At 36.8% G+C, this 18,351-nt stretch overlaps 1 protein-coding gene across 2 annotated transcripts in view; it reads left to right on the forward strand.

The window, feature by feature from the left end:
* PPP1R1C (protein phosphatase 1 regulatory inhibitor subunit 1C) overlaps nucleotides 1–7,692 on the forward strand; it is a 117,745-nt gene extending 110,053 nt beyond the window's left edge. For both annotated transcript variants that reach the window (XM_015087398.3, XM_015087393.3), the window contains exon 6: nucleotides 7,379–7,692. In XM_015087398.3, the coding sequence (XP_014942884.1) occupies nucleotides 7,379–7,393 (15 nt within the window). In that variant the 3' untranslated portion in view covers nucleotides 7,394–7,692. The remainder of the gene's footprint in view (nucleotides 1–7,378) is intronic.
* Nucleotides 7,693–18,351: the final 10,659 nt, after the last annotated feature.

Below are 18,351 nucleotides of genomic sequence, written 5' to 3' on the forward strand. Positions count from 1 at the left end.
AAGACAGAGCCTTCTAAAATGCCAGCACAGGACATCCTCCTGTGGGCATTCTTAAAAAACACACACAGCATTAGCTTCTGTAGCTGTAAATGCAACTCCCCTTTCATTATTTTATTTTTAGTGCTTTCAGGGCCAACCACTGACTCCTGCTGAGTGATGCATTCTTTATTTTAGACATGCTATTGTGTTCAATCAATGGCAGTCAAGTCTTGCAAGCTAGGGAGCCATTCTGTCCCTTTCTAAAGTGAAATTGCTCAACACATTTAGCTCCATTATATGTAGGCTTAAAAATTTAACTCTATTTCTGAGTTCATAGGAAATGCATTAGCTTAGAATCAAAAAGGGGTATTAGAAGGGCACTTGACTGTAGAGGGCAAAAGAGACACTCAGGCTATCAAAGTGATTCTCATCCTAGGCTGAGTAGCAGGACTCTTGCAAAATTCTGGCCCCCACCTCACACTTACTGCAAAGATGTGGGCACTTTACATTTTAAGTAAGGCTAAACTGCTCCCCAAAGATATTATTTGAATTCACACTTCTAACAAACAGTCTGTAAGTATACCTCCTCCCCTATCTTCTTCTCTGTATTTACTGCTAAATCATTTACCTAGGGTTTACTCTTGGGCAACAGCTTTGGTAAAATACATCATAGTAAAATTACACATAAGACATATTATACTTACAAATAGTTATGAGTATCACATAAACATGCCACCCCGATTCCCATGTATGATGGAAAGAGAAGCATATCACATATTTATTCCTCTCCAGAAAAATGCTTCCCTATGTAATAGGGTGTCAAATGAAATGATCATGTGTTGATTTGCAGTTTATATTAACTGACCAGTCACCATTTCAGAATAGAGATTAACTATGCTGCATGTATGTAATTTATTTCAAATAAAGTAGAAAGAGATAGATTTAAGGTAAATTCAGGAGATGATATGCATTTAGCTGTGGAATGAAATCAATATGTCTCTTGATCTTTGTGACCCTAAGTGTATTACTGTATTAGCAGTGCATTATAAGTGAATGACAAGAAGATTAACAAAATACATGCAAAAGCATTTGGGGAAACAGCACATTTTCATCCTGAGGTATGTTGGGCCCTGCTATGCATATTATAGGTTACCTTACATTCCTTGAATATATCTAGTATGATTATTTTGATAAAATTTGAAGGGTCAATACACAAGGAACCATTAGAAAATCATCTTTCTAGGGCCACTAAAGACAGTCTTTTGAGATTTTTCTGAAGTAGGCCTTCAGAAAATGAATGGCTGTTAATTGTATTTTGCAAATAGTTTTCATGTATAGAACTCAGACTTGCTGTTTCCCTTACTCTATCCAGTGTATTCCTCAATAAATAGCTCTCCAGATTTATATATCCCAAGTTGGAGCCCTTTTTTCTCATAGCAGAACTCTCCAAATGTTTTATTTGTAGTACTGGTCCATAACACATATCCACAGGATTAACTTCATGTGTGTATACATCGTCACCATTTGACCTACATCCCCATCTAATCTGTAGTTGTGTCTCTCCCATGGTCAACACACAGTAGGTGCTTTATTACTTTATTATATTTAACTCATTTTGCTTGATGATTACTGTCTCATCTGCCAGACTAGACCATGATATATTTTTTGTGTCTCCCAGAGTCCTGTATCAGGTTTGAGCATAGCAGAGAGAAAGGCTGTCTTTTTTGTAATATTCTGAACATTATTTGTAACTTGGTTCTGTTCTGGGAATGTTCCTGGGTGAGATTAAATTCTACATCTTTTTTATTCTAAATTCCATTAAAAACAGCCACAACAACAACAACAACAGACTGAACAGTTACATCTAACTCTATCAGCTATGTAAGGTCCTTTCAAGGAATGTGATAATGAAAAGGGCCTTGTGATCTTGTCCCCTTATTTTTCTTCAGTTTTTAACTTGGGAAAAGTCAATGACAGGGCAAGATTGAGTCTTGGTGACCCAGATGAAAAGACCCCAGTAGGATTTAGGGGCCAAGGTTTGTGTCTCAGATCAGCCAATGACTTCTGTGTGAATTTAAGCAAGTCACTTTGCCATCTGAAATTGTTCCTTCATCTTTAAACTAAAGGGATTAAACCTGGATTCATGCTCACAATTATTTGTGGGTCAGAGACTCCTCTGAGATTCTACTGAAAACCATGGGCCTTTTCCCCCCTAAAGCACAAATACGACTATAAATAGAATTCCAAGAGGGTCAGAGGCTCTGTAAAATCCTCCCACATATTCCCTAGAGGACTTTAGAATGATTTTTAAGGTCTAAAGTATGTGGCTAAAATAAATAAATAAATAAATAAATAAATAAATAAATAAATAAATAAATAAATAAATAAATAAAATAAAAATCCATTTGCTACTTTCAATGTGAATTAGTTTTAAAATGTGGATTTGGGCCATTTATGTCATTAGAAGTCATAATTATTTTTTTGTAACTTAAAGTACTCACAGCAGAGCAAATTTTTCAGTAGAAGAGATCTCTTTTATGGACTACTAGTGTCTCAAGGCCAGCGAGGATGTCTGTCCCTCCTGCTCCACAATTCCGGCCTCCTTCTATGACTCTTCTCAGAGATAGACATTTAGGTTAGACTTGAACCCACAGAGTGATGAGAGCTCACTCACATGTTTACTGCTGGACATACATAAAGAGTTTAGGATTTTCTTCTTTCTGCTAAACTATAATCTGCCCCTACCCCATAAATGTCAGCTACTGATCCTATTTCTGCTCTCAGAAGCTACATAGATACATTTTAGTTCTTTTTCCAGTCTTTTAGGAATTCAAAGGCAGCCTCTTTTGTCCTCTCTTAATTTTCTGTGTGCCAGGCACTCAGTTTCAGATACAATTGTTCTAGAAAAGTGATTTCATAAGACTACTTTTAATCTCAGTTAATGGAACTCTTGAAACAGAGAGCTCACAATTAGGCAGCATATTCCAGAAAAGGTCTGACAACCCACGGGTGGGAAGTAGTTCATTAAACTACTGATTGCTGTTAGGAATGCTGTGCTGACACCACCAAGAGCCTGGTCCCTAAACAGATGATTCTACTGGGTCATGTTGGAATTGTGGTCACCTTAAACCCCTAACTATAATCAATTGAAGCTGCCCTCATTCTGTATTTTTTAGAAGCAACATAATTTTATTTATTATTTTTGTTTTTTATTTTTTCTTCAATATATGTTTTTTAATTTAAGTATATTTGTTTATTTTGAGAGAGACAGAGATAGCACAAATGGGGGAGGGACAAAGAGAGAGAGAAAGGGAGAGAGAGAATTCCAAGCAGGCTCCACCCTGCCTGCATAGAGCCCAATGTGGGTTTCGAACCCATGAAGTTATGAGTCATGACCTGAGCTGAAACCAAGAGTTGGACACTTAACCGACTGAGCCACCCAGGTGCCCCTCTTTGTTTTATTTAGTTTATCTTATTTTTATTTTGAGAGAGAGAGAGAGAGAGAGAGAACAGGCAAGTGGGGGAGGGGGATAGAGAGAGAGAATCCCAAGCAGGCTCCGTGGTGTCAGCACAGAGCCCAGTGTGGGGCTCGAACTCATGAACTGTGAGATCATGACCTGAGCCAAAGTCAGAGGCTTAACTGACTGAGCCACACAGGTGCCCCAGAAGCAACCCCCAGAAGCAATGTAATCTTTCTAAAAATGAAACTCCCTGTTGACCTGAATCTTCCTCCCATCAGCCTCTTCTTCCCAGCTCTTAGAAAGCTTCTGGAGTATTAGTTTTGTCTTTCATTATGCCATCTTTTCCTCTAAGTGTTATGTCGTCTACAGATGTAAATAATTAGCCTGCCTTCCATCACTCCAAATTAACTGGTAAACATATTGACCTGTGGCTTGCCAAATAGAAGCTTCCCTCTGTGGATTCATTATTCATAGTCCCTCACTCAGTCGCTTTACAATTTCATCCGACTCACATTTACTCACCTGATCTATAGACTGGAGAAGACCAGAGGGATTATATCCTCTTTGGGGCAACATTTATTTCCTTTCCTTTCCTTCTGTTACTCACCCTCTGTTTTCTTCATTCCTTCATGCGTTCATACTGCATATTTTGGTCTTACATGGAGAAAAGAACCTCAGTTGTGTTTTGGGGGGTCGCTTTGCCTTCTGCCTGTGCTCAGGGCTGGCTGAGTCTGTGTGTGCTCCGGGAGACTCTTTGCCGCGCCATGCCGAGTCTGCTGGTGCCGACAAGGTGTTTAAATACGTGCTTATTAGCATTTGGCAGAGGAGGAGGCTCTGAGAACTTTTTAGCAAGTCCTCAGCCCAAGTTATTTTCTTCCACCTCTACAATGACCTTAATATTAAACGAAGGTTTAAAGAAAATGTAAGCACAAAGTATATATGTGTTTGGGAATAGGAGGAGAGAGTAGGGAGAAAGAAATTATTAGATAGTCCTCATGGACCTCACACTTTAATCTTAGTGTTACTGCATGGATAAGCAAACAATTGTTGCTGATAGGAGAAAAGATTCAAAGCACAAGTTAACCAACTATCTGTTATCCAAGGGAAAGATGACATGAATGTAAATTGCTTTGAGATCCAAAGAATGTGTCAGTTCTGTGGAGATGTTCGTATGTTATCAACTCCTGCCTCACCAAATCTTTCACCCAGAAATAGTTAATGTCACACCTGAAAAAAGGCTAAGAAAGGCATCTTCCAAGGTTTGCCCGAGTGATTTTACTTTTAAAAAAGCTTCCCATTATAACTTTGTGACCATTATTATAAAATAAATGTGGATCAGGATAAGCAAGTAGGTCTATACTCAAGTAAGGGAAGTGATTGACTAATGGTTTAGTAAGTTGGACTTTTTTGGTTACCATATTTTTTTAATGTTTGAGCCCCTTGTATAAACAAATCAATGTTTCCATTAAGCTATTAACCCTAATTTAAAGAAAGTAGTCTTGAACACAACTTTATTGCTCTGTAGTTACCTTGTGGATGAAAGGGATGAGCTCTGGAGTTAATAGAACCTTTCAAACTCAGAGAGGTACAGACATTTCAGCTCAGGGGACTAAGAGGTGGCTGATAGATTACTGTTCTTTAATATTTCAGAGGAAATCCCAATATTGTCTGAGCCAGGTTAATAGGTACTGTAAATCTACAATAAATCTTAGAGAATGATAGGAAAATCTAGGTCAGCAACCAAAAAGCTAAAGGTGAAAATGAATTAGGGTCTCCTGACAATGAAACCTTATGCCTCATTCACTTATTCATCTATTCAGTAAATCAGTATATACTGCAGGAATATGATGTGTCATAACTTATCTTAAAACTACACTATCCTTGGGGCACCTGGGTGGCTCAGTCGGTTGAGCATCTGACTCTTGATTTGGCTCAGGTCGTGACCTCATGGTTCATTAGTTCAAGCCCTGCACTGGGCTCTGCACTGACACTAGGGTCCAGCCTGCTTGGGATTCTCTCTCTACCCGCCCTCTCTCTGCCCCTCCCCCACTCATGCTTGCTTGCTCGCTCTTTTAATCAAAATAAATGAATAAACAGTAAAAAAAATATATACTACACTATCCTTACAACCTTGAACAAATCACATACTTTCTTCAAGTCTAAATTTTACCATCCAGGTATCGTCATGGAGTTGTGAGGTTTAGTGACTCAGGTATATAAGACTCTAGCAGAGTAACTAATTGGATGCCGATTGAATGATGAACTCTCTTCCCTTCTCCTTAACATTTAGACCTCTTCATCCCACCCTGTAATTTGTAATAATATGAAATAAGTTCCATTTGTTAATAATAAGTGTCTCTCTTTCTTCAGTTTTGGGTCAACAGGAATTGTGAGTGATCTGTGTTTACAGATGAAATGAAAGTATTTAAATATTATTACAACTGATCAAATATTTTTGCAAGAAAATCCACCAAGCCCAAGGATGTCATTCTTTGCCAAACAGCACACTGGGGCTTGCTGACTACAGTGCATGCAAATCTACACTTTTTTTTTGAGTTTCTTTGTTTCATAGGAAACAAGAGCAAGGACTTCCTTTCACTTACCAATTCTAACTGGAATATTTTTCAGTAATACTTAGAAAAATCTCATAAACCAATTTTCTAAAATATGAAAGATGTATAAAATTTTTCATTTTAAGTATCAATGCATGAAGTGTCAGCTGTTATGTGTTAACAGAACAGATCCAAGTGAAATGAAAGGTAATTTTGTAGATTGACTATGGTTGTGGTAATTGCCTTCTGGTTAATACTCAAAATTTGGATTAATTTGAAATTATGAAAGAAAAACATGCCAAGACATATGCCAAGTTGTTTATTAATTAACTACATCAGTCATTTATTCCATCAGTATTAACGAGCACCAACTATTTGCCAGGCATCGTGCCTGGGACCCCAAACTGAAACTACATAATTCTGACATCAAGAAGTTTGCTCTAATGAGAAAGATATGTAAACAAATCACTTCTATAAGGTAATTGATACAAGAGAAAATGATCCAAGAGCAGTAGTGAAATATAAGGAAGATCTAGCCAAGTCCGCTTGGAAAATAAGAGGAGCCTTCACAGAAGAGGCAGGCTGAGGCGGAGGCATGAGTGGGAGATTATCAGGTGGGTGAGTGGGAAGAAGCTATTTGGCAGTGAGAACAGAGCGAGAAGAGCTGGGAGGCTTGAGGGAGCCTGGAGTGATCAGGGAATGTGGAAGAGATTAGTGTTGCTAACTCCTAACTCCTAAATTACTGTGAAAGGGGAAGCAAGAAGGGCTGGGAAGGAATGAGTCCACATAGGTAGGGAGAGGCTGGATCATATAAGCCTGTGTACCTTGAGAGGGGTGCCAGTGTTTTGCCTCTCTGTGGGCTGTGGGGGAAGTTACTGAAGAATTTTGTGTACAGATGTTTTGTAATAAAAGGAGTATATTCTGATTCCTAAAGGAGACTAACAATATCGTGATTCTTTTGTTGTTTACAAGGTACAGAAACGGCACACACATCCCTTTTGTTCCTAGGGGTTTCTTCAATGGTTCTCATTGTACTAGATTTCAGGGATGCCAAAACAAATATTTGAACTAAATGATATATGAAAATTACAATAAGAGTCTGTGAGTAGATTTTTAGTTAACAGGTTTTTAATAGGCTGTGATGCAATTCTTCATGGAGAAGATATAATTACAAAGGGAGCTTGTCTCGAATGGAAATTTGTCTGGGTGTGTTTTTATTTCTCAGTGAATTAAAAGGTTTACATAGGGTTATATTATTGAAATTCTTGGAGAAAACACATATACACCAGAGAATACTTTCCACTCATTTTCTTCATCTCTTGCAGCAAAGCAGTGAACCTGTTAGAAATAAATTTCACTTAAATAGAGAATTTTTTATAATTTCAGGAGTTAAGCATCTGAAGGGCCAGAATGAATCAGCATTCCCTGAAGAAGAAGAAGGTGTAAACGAAAGAGAGGAGCAGTGGGACCATTAATTACGGGTCTGCAGCAAGAAGGCTTCTTGGGAATAACTGAACTGTTAACTTTTCTGAATATCGTATGGAAGGCCACTCCTTGACTTCCAGAAGCATTCTCCACCTCTTCTCTCCACACTCATACAGTAGTAATACACCTCCTGGGAAGCTGTCCCTGATTGAACTTTAGAACTAAATACAGATTGTTCGATATTACATCCAATTAAAGAATAAACATTTATTTTATGGTGATTTTTCCTTTTAATGACATTTGCATACATGTGAGTGTTCTAACTTTAATACTGCCCAGCTTAATCCCTGATGTCCTACTGAAGCGGTTTGCCTTCTAAGGTCAAATGTAAATAGCTTCACTTTAAAGAGTAAAAAATAAACGCTAAATACATTTAGACATGACTGTGTGTCTGGGTTTAACTTACAGAAGAATGTTTAACAAAACTTTTAAGATCTACATTTATCATATTTCTGTACACAGAGGGGTCCACAGTGTTTATTTCAAAATGAAGAAATGCCAGATTTCTTGATTCAAAAGATCTCAATATATGAGTCTTTAGATGCTAAACATCCTTTTTCCTCCAGCATGTTAATGGACAAAGGACAGCAGAATTTTCCTCATTTTTTGAGCTGTGAGAGATATATTTCCCATCATTTCCACTAGCTATTAAGAAAAAAAAAATGCTAAATCTAAAATAAAATATGCCCAAATCTCCCCTGCCACTTTTTGTTACTTGAAATATGAGCTATTTCCTGTTGCATTTTAGGAAATCATTAGTATTTTATAAATCTTCAAATGAAGAAATCATCAAATGAGAAATTCCATTATCAAATAAGAAATTCCATTAATTCAAACATATAGTCATTCATTAATTCAGTAACTACTTTCTATGAGTTTATCTCTAGCAAACCACTTTGCTGGAGGTTATAAAAATAAAGGAAAGATAATTTCTCATTCTCAGAACTGGCAGAGACGATAAAGCATCAGTATAAGGTAAGGTTTTCCCGGACGGTATATGTTTATTGAACAGGGCTTTTGGTTATTCAAAGTTCTGGCCTCCAGAACAGTATTAATTATTTACGGCATTTCAAGGTAAAGTATCTATGCCACCAAATTTAGTGAGGACGGTGGCATGCCACTTTGGTTCCCACACTGATGATATTGGTGAGGTTCAAATGTTTCATGGATGAAAAAAATGACAAGATTTCTCAGATGTCAGTAAAGAGGAAATTAAGATGGGAAGAAAAAAAATCAAATGTAAAATCCCTGGTGGGATCTTATATCAAGATTCAAAGAAGTAGAAGTATTGTTTTTAATTTTGAATGTGAGTTTAATAATATAGAGATTAAGAGAAATATGTAGATCTATAAGACAATGCAGTAGATAATAACAATAATTTTTCCCAGTATATTTCCTCAAGACCATAGATGTCAAAACTCACTGATAAGTAGTATGAATGAGTACTCTGGTTCCAAGTGTCTGTCCTTCTTCCTTCCTCCTTTTCTTCTTTCCTGCCTTCCTCCCTTTCTCTCTTCCTCCCCACCCTCCACCCCCCACCCCCCCCCCAGCCCCCCAGCCTTTTTGGTTTGTTTTAGTTTTTGTAGTTGTTATTAAGCCAGTTTCAATCAAAACTTTTCAGAGTTTCTAGACCACCTGCTGTGACTATTTGTTGGATTTCCTAAATTTTCTACTTAAAACATGATTAAGGCACAGATTTGTTTTAAATGACTTTGAATTATTTGTGTTTGGAAAACATTCCGATACCCCTTGAGATTATTTGAGACGCCCCAAGGTGCTTAAAAAATAAAATCTGCCCTCCCCTTTCCTTGAACACACTTTCGTTTTTTTGTTTTTTTTTTTTTTTTCAAAAGGATCCAGGCAAACAAAAGAAACCAAAGCTTTTGCTGATTTTGTAACATCATTTGGGTAAATAAGTAGCATGGCTTCTGGATTCTTCTGTTCTCTATTAAAAACACAAAAACACAAAAATTAAAAGCATAAGTTTTCCTTAGGAAATGTTGGTTTCTTCCATTCTGTTCTCTACTCTCAAAACAGAGATTATAATTAAATAAATTTTCCTTGGGAAATAATGTTGGCTTTCTCAGAAATTTGAAGGAAACCAGCTGAGATAATGGCAATGGCTTTTCAGTTTCCTTTTCACACAATTACAGTTTACAACAATTTTTTTTTTCAAGAAGACGGCTTGGCTTCAGTTTGGCCGAGTGGGCAAAGAAACTTTCTGAGCAAAACAAAACAAAACAAAACAAAAACTTTATCTTTCCCAGACCACATTTATAATATAACATAATGGTTAGTAGATGGGCTTTTTGAGTCACTCTGGCTTGAGTTCAAATTCAACTTCTATCATATTTTAGACTCAGTTACTCCATTTGTAAAATGGTTACCATCATACCTACCCCTATGGGTTATTGTGGAAATCAAATGAGATAAGGTGTATGAAAATGCATAGTCCGCCTTGGCGAGCATTTAATCATTGGTGCCTATTATTATTAGCAGGGTGGGAAAGGACCTGATACTGTCTCTCCAAGCCTTACCCAGCACATGACCCTCTTCAACATCACAGACCAGCGATTGATCCCCTCACTTCTTGAACAGCTCCAGCTGAATCCCAAACCCACCCAAAGAGCTCTGTTCTTCTCTGTGTGAAACTCTTTCTCTTGTACTTCACCTCCTTGATCACAGCCTTTCAACACTCTGATGTCATCTCCTAAGTGGCCTGGTCTCTGTGATGAAACACCACCAGTTCCTCCCTACCTTTCTCATCATCCCGGCCCCTTGCTGTTGGATCCTCTTTAATTGTGTATACTGAATAAGAAAGGTTATGTCAGATGGATATGTGGCTTTTAAAAAATCTCCCTAAACATGAGAAACTGAAGCATAGAGTGTGGCAGGGTGGAGCAGAATTCTAGACCAGAGTTCTTTCTAGTGGACAATAATAGTGTATGCCCTTTTTCTTCCTAGAGCTGTCCAGGGTAAAGGTCTTTTTAAAAAACAAAATGCTCAGACTGTTCTGTTCTTAGAAAGTTTTCAACATTCATTTTAAATTTTAATTCAATTATGACAATGTTTTCTACATTGTAGAAACGTTTTAGGTTGGTAAGGGATGAGTTATTTTTATCTTTATAAATACTGTCATAATACATAATAGAAATACATAATAGAAAAGATACATAATCGGCACTCCAAGCCTATGATTTTGTAGCTATTGTTGCTTAAGATGAGGCAAGCTTAATGTGTAAGTATATTTTAGATCAATTTAAAGAAAAATATTAACTGTAGTAGAGTTGGTACCTCAATATCACAAAAGTGATATATGATTGAATGATGTTTGGAAACACTGGTTTTGGGTATTGTTACAGCAAATAACTTAAGGATTGCAGAGTTCATTTAGTTGCAATATGGATTAATGAATTTATAAATAAACTACTTCTATTGCATTCATTTAAAATGTCTCTTTCTTCACCCACATCTAAAAGCAGTGTACAAAATGAATAATAGAAAATTATGCCTAATTACATTAATGTGTTTATGCTCATATGTAATTTTCAATATTTGCTTTCTCTGAATATGGAGGACGGAAGAAGAAGTGCCCTTACTTTTCTAAGTCCCTTATCCTAAATATCAGTCTTCGAAGCTCCAGCAGGTGTACTCATTTTTAAAAATGTCTATGTTGCTGCAATGTGAAATCTGTTTAAAGAGATAAAATTATTAGATTTCAAACATCATAACATTTTGGAAAACTAAATATCAGAGGAAGAAGAGTTTCAGGACAATGATAGAGGGCATCTTTGGTTTTAAATGACATTGTAAGTAGTTAAGGTACTAAAGTTTGCAAGCGTCCCACATAATTCACACAGCAATGGGAGTAAAGTTTCTAGCTTGCAATGTTGTGTGAATTAAATGAAATAATCTACATGAATGCATAGGTGCTTGATTGCATTTTGTAAAGAGGCTACCATCTGACCGTAGCACTTCCCTCGACATTTATACTGCAAGCCCTCTTCATTCTGTGGGCACATGGTGGTGCAGCCAATTTCCTCATTGCATTTCATACTCAATTTATGCATATAAAGAGATTTGGTGTGGAAGAGAGACGACCGTAAGTATAGAGAGAAGTAGGCAAAGGAAGGAACTCAAAGAAGCCTGGAAACTCAAGGGAGAAAAACTAGAGAAAGTCAGTTAAAATGGTATTGGATTCATCTTCATTTTTTGTTTCTTGCTCTAAAATACGGTTTAGCATTTTCCCCTTTTCTCTTACTTTTAGTAACAGTGAGGCCTAATTTGAAGGAATGAGCACAGTGAACCCCAGAATAGAATCCTAGAAATAGCAGAATATTAAAGTATGTTTGGCAAATGATTCTTTGTTATTACTCAGAACAAGCATTTGGCAGCAAATAACAGAAAACCCAGGAAACAATAGCATAGAGGCTTTTGTATGTCATGCAATAAAATGTCCAGGGCCAGAATTGTGGCTCAAGACCCCAGTGGGTATCCAGACACTTTTCATTTTCCTTAATATGCTCAATGTTGTAAATTCACGGTCCCAAGAGAGCTACTGCTACAGGCATCCAGTCTGTTCTGAGCAAAAAGAAGACTGGGAAGATAAAGGCAAAGAATCTAGCAGAGAAGCAGAGCTATCCCAGAGCCCCCCAGCTAATGTCTTATGGATCAGAGCTGTGTCACGAGACCACTCCTTGATGCAAAGGAGTTGGAGAAAGTAAATATTTTAAACCAGGAACCTTGCCACCTTCCAACTCAATCAAAGTTCTCTTTGTAAGTTATAAAGTGACCATGGATATCAGTTGAGCAACCAGCACTGTTTCCCAAACAGAATTCGGGGAAATTATTCTTCCCCGGAGTATCTAAAGAAAGTAGAAACTATTCAATATATGTCAAGCAGTTGAAAACATTAATACTCACTAGATATCTTTGTTACTTAAAATGCATAAATCAGGTTAATGTCTATGATAGACCTGTAGCTAGATATATGAGTTCAGATATCCTTAATTATTCTATAGTATTTTTCATAGGATAATTTCGTACCATTTATAAAAGTATACTCTAGAAACAAGAGACCAATGTCCTAGTCTATCAGTCAATAAATATGAATGCCTATGACAGGCTAGACATGGTTTAAGTGCTGAGGATACAGCTATTAATAAGATAGCTAAGGTCCTTAAATTCATGGATGTATACTCTAGTGTTTGAAGACTGTCAGTGAGTCTTCAAATAAATTAATAAACAAGTTATTAATAATAATAAATAAATAAATTAGATCATTTCAGATAGTGATAAGTTCCTGGAAGGAAATAGAATCAGCGATGTGATACAGGGTGGCATCTCCTCTTTTATCGTAGCTGCGTGACATTGGGGAAGCCCTTTTATCACTCTGGGAGCCAGTTTTCTGAACAGCAAAATGTAGAGAATGATCTGAGGAGGGGATCAGATGATCCTCTGAGGCTCCTTCCAACTCTAAGATCTGTTTCTCCTCTCTGATTCTCTTTCAGGAACTACCGACAAGCAGCAAAGGAGAAAACAAGAGACAGGAATAGACAGAAAGCAGCCGCATTAAAAGCAAACGGGATCAGAAGAGAAAAAGGGTATCTTTGTATGCTTAGCTTATATGATAGTCAATAGAACAAAAGTGTTTTAGTTAGAAATCTACACACGTGTATGTATGAATGTAACAGCATTAGCATTGTAACCATTTATGTTTATCTTTTAAAACTTCTCCTTAGAAAATGATCTAAAAAATGGTGATCGTTTTTTTGTTTGTTTGTTCTTGTGGTGGTTTTGTGTGTTTTTTGTTGTTGTTAAGATTTTAAAGTCCTTCCAAGAAAAATTTCCTCCCACAAATCACTAATTGGATAATTTATTCTCTCATAGCACACATGCTTTGTTGCTATTAAGTGATACATACCAGATTTTTCCCTTTACAAAGATTGATATGATGTGGTATGAAAGCCTCTGGAGCATCTCCACAGTGTTCTGGAGGACTTTGTTATTTTCTTTTTCTCCACCAGGTGCAAAATGGGTTGATAATAACCAGCAGCTGACTTGTGAGTGCTGTGCTCCTGTGTGAGCTTGGAAAAACACCAACACAAAACAAACACCACCACTACCACCATCGCCCTCCTGGATTGCTTTCTGAAGCGCTTTAGATATTTTATACACAAATATTTACGTTTTCAGAAACTGTTCCTTCGTTTTATATATTTTTTAAAAATGTATATATGCTATGCTCTTTGCCAAGTTCTTCCTTTTTGTTGTAATTTATTTCTCTACTACTGAAAGGGAGATCTTGAATTTGGGTAAATTTTAAGCAATTTATTTTTAGTTTTTCTAATTCTGGAATCTGAGCCTTCTTTTACAATAGGGAGAGGCTTTGACATATATTTCCTTTGTTTCTTTTCAAGTTCCATCATATGTATTTATTCTTTTCTTTCTTTTTCAAATCCATTGGTCTTGATGGAATTTAGTTCCACAAATATGTCTTGATAAGCTGCTACATACAAACCAGGTATTCACGCATCTGAGTTATAAAAATGCAAAGGCTTTTATTGTTGCTGCCGCCCTGCCACTTAATATTGGTTCAGTTTTTTACAACTAATAAAGTGGCCTCACCTTTGTTTCTCAGTTTACAATCACATTAAATATGTATGACAAGTAGGATTCATTTTATAGATCAGGAAACTGGAGTCTGAAGAAAATAAATGGCCCTAAATGAACTAATAATCCAACAAAACGCTTCTACTAGCTGATGATCTTTTTGAGAAGTTGTGACAGTTTTTCAGATGGAAAAGCCCATCTTCCTTAGAAATCAGAGGCTTTTACAGTTAAAAAGAATTTTTTTAATGTTTATTTATTATTAAGAGACAGAGAGAGACAGAGCATGAGCAGGGGAGGGGCAGCGAGAGAGGGAGTCACAGAATCTGAAATAGGCTCCAGGCTCTGAGCTGTCAGCACAGAGCCTGATGCAGCCTGATGCACATAAACCACGAGATCATGACCTGAGCTGAAGTAGGACGCTTAACCAACTGAGCCACCCAGGCACCCTGGCTTTTGCGGTTTTTTATAGTGTCTTGTAGATTGCTTTGGAACTAAACTTTCTACATGTCAGACCTAAAGCATAAGGGGAAAAGTTTGTCAATGATGCTGGAATGGAAAGAAACACCTCAGTTCTACCTTAATTCTTTGATATTGTCCTCAAACCAAAATGACCTTTAACCAATAAAAGACGCACATTTGAAATTCTTTTTAAACTATGTGACTCACTTAAAAATAGTTTTTATGTTTAAATCTGTACTTGAAAAAAGCAATCTTTAATATCTGAAAAGTAGGAGAGAACTGCTGAGTTTATGACAGTGTTGGGTACAAACTTTTTTTAAAGAACAAGGCATCGATCTTTTTCGGTCGTTTCTTTTCTTTGATTTCTAACAAATTGAAAAGTCATTTCACAAATTACTATTTTTGTCATGACCTTTCCCTTTCTCTGTGCCCCACTGTCCCCAGGATTTAAAGAATTCTAATTTTTCCTTACCATTCCCAAATTTGTTCTGCCCCCAAAGTAAAAATAATATAAACAAGCATAATTACCATAGAACTTAAATGCATAATTGTGGAATAAACTATAGATATTATGGCATTAAAAAACCATATCCTACTTAATGAGGAACCAAAGAGAACCTTCTAACTGCTGCTCTCCTCAGGCTAACTGAGGAATCAATTTTATTGGTATTTCAAAATACCTTTTTTTGCTCAAGAGTAGTGATGGGGTTCAGGTCCCACTGCTGTAAAGTATGGCACCTTGGCATATTGAGTATTGTAAGCTGAAGGAGCTTGAGAAAAATGGCAGACGCAGGAAGGTCACCTTCCCTCTGTCCTTCTCCCTGAAACAGTCTATAAAACCCTCATGTGAGAGGTGCCTTATACCCAGAAGAAAGGAGCGCCCTTGTCTCTGAAGTCAAAGGGATTCAAAGAAGAATCTGAACAAGCCTCGCTAAGTTTCCCCCAGTTTACTACCCTTACTACACTCTCCTTAACCTACCATATTCTTCTGGCACACCATTCTTCCTCAGTCCTAGCACAACAATATTCAGGTCTGTTTCATTGGCTCTTCATTTCCTTATGAAGGCTCCCATGTCATGTAAAACTCGGATTAAATAATCTGTATGCGTTTTTCCTATTACTCTGTCTTTGTTAGTTTAACTTTCAGACCTAGCCAGAAACCTTGTTCTACCCACAGGAGCAAAGATATAACATGGCTTTATATGAATCAAGGCCACAGAACAATAAGAACCTAAAAAAAAAAAAAAAAAAAAAACAAACTCATAGATGGTTGGCCATCTCTTTAATAATTACAGGAGAATCTCTTTCTTCTTTATTTTTTAAAGAGACTGGCATTTGTCAAGGCATTGCAATAGATGGGCAAGTTTTCCCATTACATTTCCCCCCGAAGCATAAATTCCGTGGATGTGTTTCTCTAATCATACTAATTACATTACCAGATGTTCTCATCTTTCCTCTGTTGCCTTAACGGAACATAGATTTCCTATTTTGAAATTGTCACTTATTTGTTATATTTGCGAGTGTTTGAAGTCTTTATTCGCTTTTGAGAACACTTAGTAGTCTAAAAATTAAAACTTGATCTGAAGACCAGTGATGCCTAAGATGGGAATTATACTATTAATTATACTTACTAACTATACTGTACTAGTACAATTATCCTGGACTCTCATAGGATAGCCAAGCTTGAGCTACCTATTTTCATGGTCAGTCTAAACAGACTTTTCATGGGAAGCAGTTCAGTGGAACAAATATTAATTGGAACCAATTGATATCTAAAGGAGATTTTGAAGAACAATAATTCTTACAGTATGGGCAGAGAAGTTTTAAAAAATTAGACATTGTCACCATAAGCTCCCAAAAGCTATTTTGGGGAAAATGTAATTGCCAAAATCAATAAATTTTTACTTAAGTCATAAATAAATCTGCATGCTTGTTTTCCTATTGATTTATTAATTTTTACAAACCTGTTCCTTTCATTGTGTAATGTGGAGTTAAAATATTTTCCATTGAGAAATATATATACGAATGTGTGTGAAGAATTTACACATGAGTGTATACATGTACATATGCACATGTATATATAAAAAATATGTATGCAAATGCATATATATATATAATTGCACTGATATAAAAAAGGAAACTTTTTTATTATAAATTTTTATTTTTAATTTGGAGACAGAGAAAGAGAGAGAGAAGGACAGAGAGAGAGAGAGGGAGAGAATCCCAAGCATGCTCTGTGTTGTTAGTGCAGAGCCCAATGTGGGGCTCAAACCCACAGACCATGAGATCATGATCTGAACCAAAATCAAGAGTCAAACGTTCAGTGACTGAGCCACCCAGGCATCCCGAAAGGGAACTGTTTGAAAGAGAAAATAAGTGTAACCCATTTGCTATTAAAGAACAGAGAATTAAAACCCTATTAAAGAAATACTTCCCTAAATTCTCACTTCCATATTATCTTTTGTTAAGGAAAGGCTAAGTGAGAATGGAGGGAGATGTCCAGAATAAACTAGATGAGAGGAAGAAAGCGAGGACATCCTGACAGAAGGCGAAGAGCTGGCGGTAGCCAGGCGGGAGGTGGGAAGAGAAAGGCAGCCAGGGGCTGAGCTAGAGGCAAGGCCAGCTCCTTCTTCCTCAGGGTCCCTGGCCACACAACTTGCTTTTAGTAGGTTCCTGCCCAGGCTGCCAAGTCATCTCCATCTGAATGTGTCTTTGGCACCAGGGCTGTTTCTAGCAGCCCTTTTCTCTGTGGTGGGTTTAAAGACTATGGTTTCAATGTTGACCCACTTGGCTTCTAGATTGCATCTGATTTACCACATTTAGTGGACGTGGCTGTTTATGGGCAATTTCCTCATTATGAAAGGTCCTCTCCTTTTTTTGTTTCCTCCAAAGAAAGACCTTTTTGTTTTGCTAATGAAGGTTCTCTGAGATCTGTGGAGAGTGCAGGGGTGTGTGTACCCGTAGTTCTTTTTTAAGAAACTGCTATTGTTGCTCCTAAGTGCACCTGGATGTCTAATAATGTGTTTTATTTAACAAGCCATTTAGGAAGTCTAAAGGTTATTGTTATTTTAATCTTTATGCTGATATTTTTCTTAATATTTGCATTAAAAAATTTCCCCTAGAATTAAACGTCTACATGACCTATATCAACATACACATCAATATAAGCATCTGTCCATAGATGTATACACTAATATTTCAATCTATATCTCCATCTATCTCTATCTATAGCACAGATATTTTGCCTTGCCTGTCCTCCATAAAGGACATTAAACATAATGCATCCTCTACTATAGAATGGCCAGCCTACTCTTTACATGGAGAAATGTCCCCATCATGTGGACTCTTAGGATATTGCTACTGAAGTTAAAACCATGCTGTTTTCTTGCAACTATAATCATGAATTAATTTTTTTTTTTAAAGGAGGACGATTCCTTTAAAGGAGAACCTTGGTAGATTCTTATTTTTATAGCTCATACTATTTCAGTATAGGAAAAATCTGTGTCAATATTCCCAGCATCTTACATGGGCCATTTCATTTCATCATTCCCATGATGGTATAAGATAGGTACTCTTACATCTCCATTTCATAGATAAGAAAATTGAGGCTTGTCTAAGATCACAGAGACCATGGCAAAGTCTGAAATTGAATTGAGGGTCAAATTCAGTCCTTGGATGAGATATTTCTTGCCTCAGATCCTTCACATAAAATCCAACAAGAAATAATGGTAAATGGATTAATATAAAAATAATAACATTAATTTATGTTAATTGAGGGCCAACAGGATGTCAGGTACCGTCCA

Source organism: Acinonyx jubatus, chromosome C1 (genome assembly GCF_027475565.1).
Source record: "Acinonyx jubatus isolate Ajub_Pintada_27869175 chromosome C1, VMU_Ajub_asm_v1.0, whole genome shotgun sequence".
NCBI lineage: Eukaryota > Metazoa > Chordata > Mammalia > Carnivora > Felidae > Acinonyx > Acinonyx jubatus.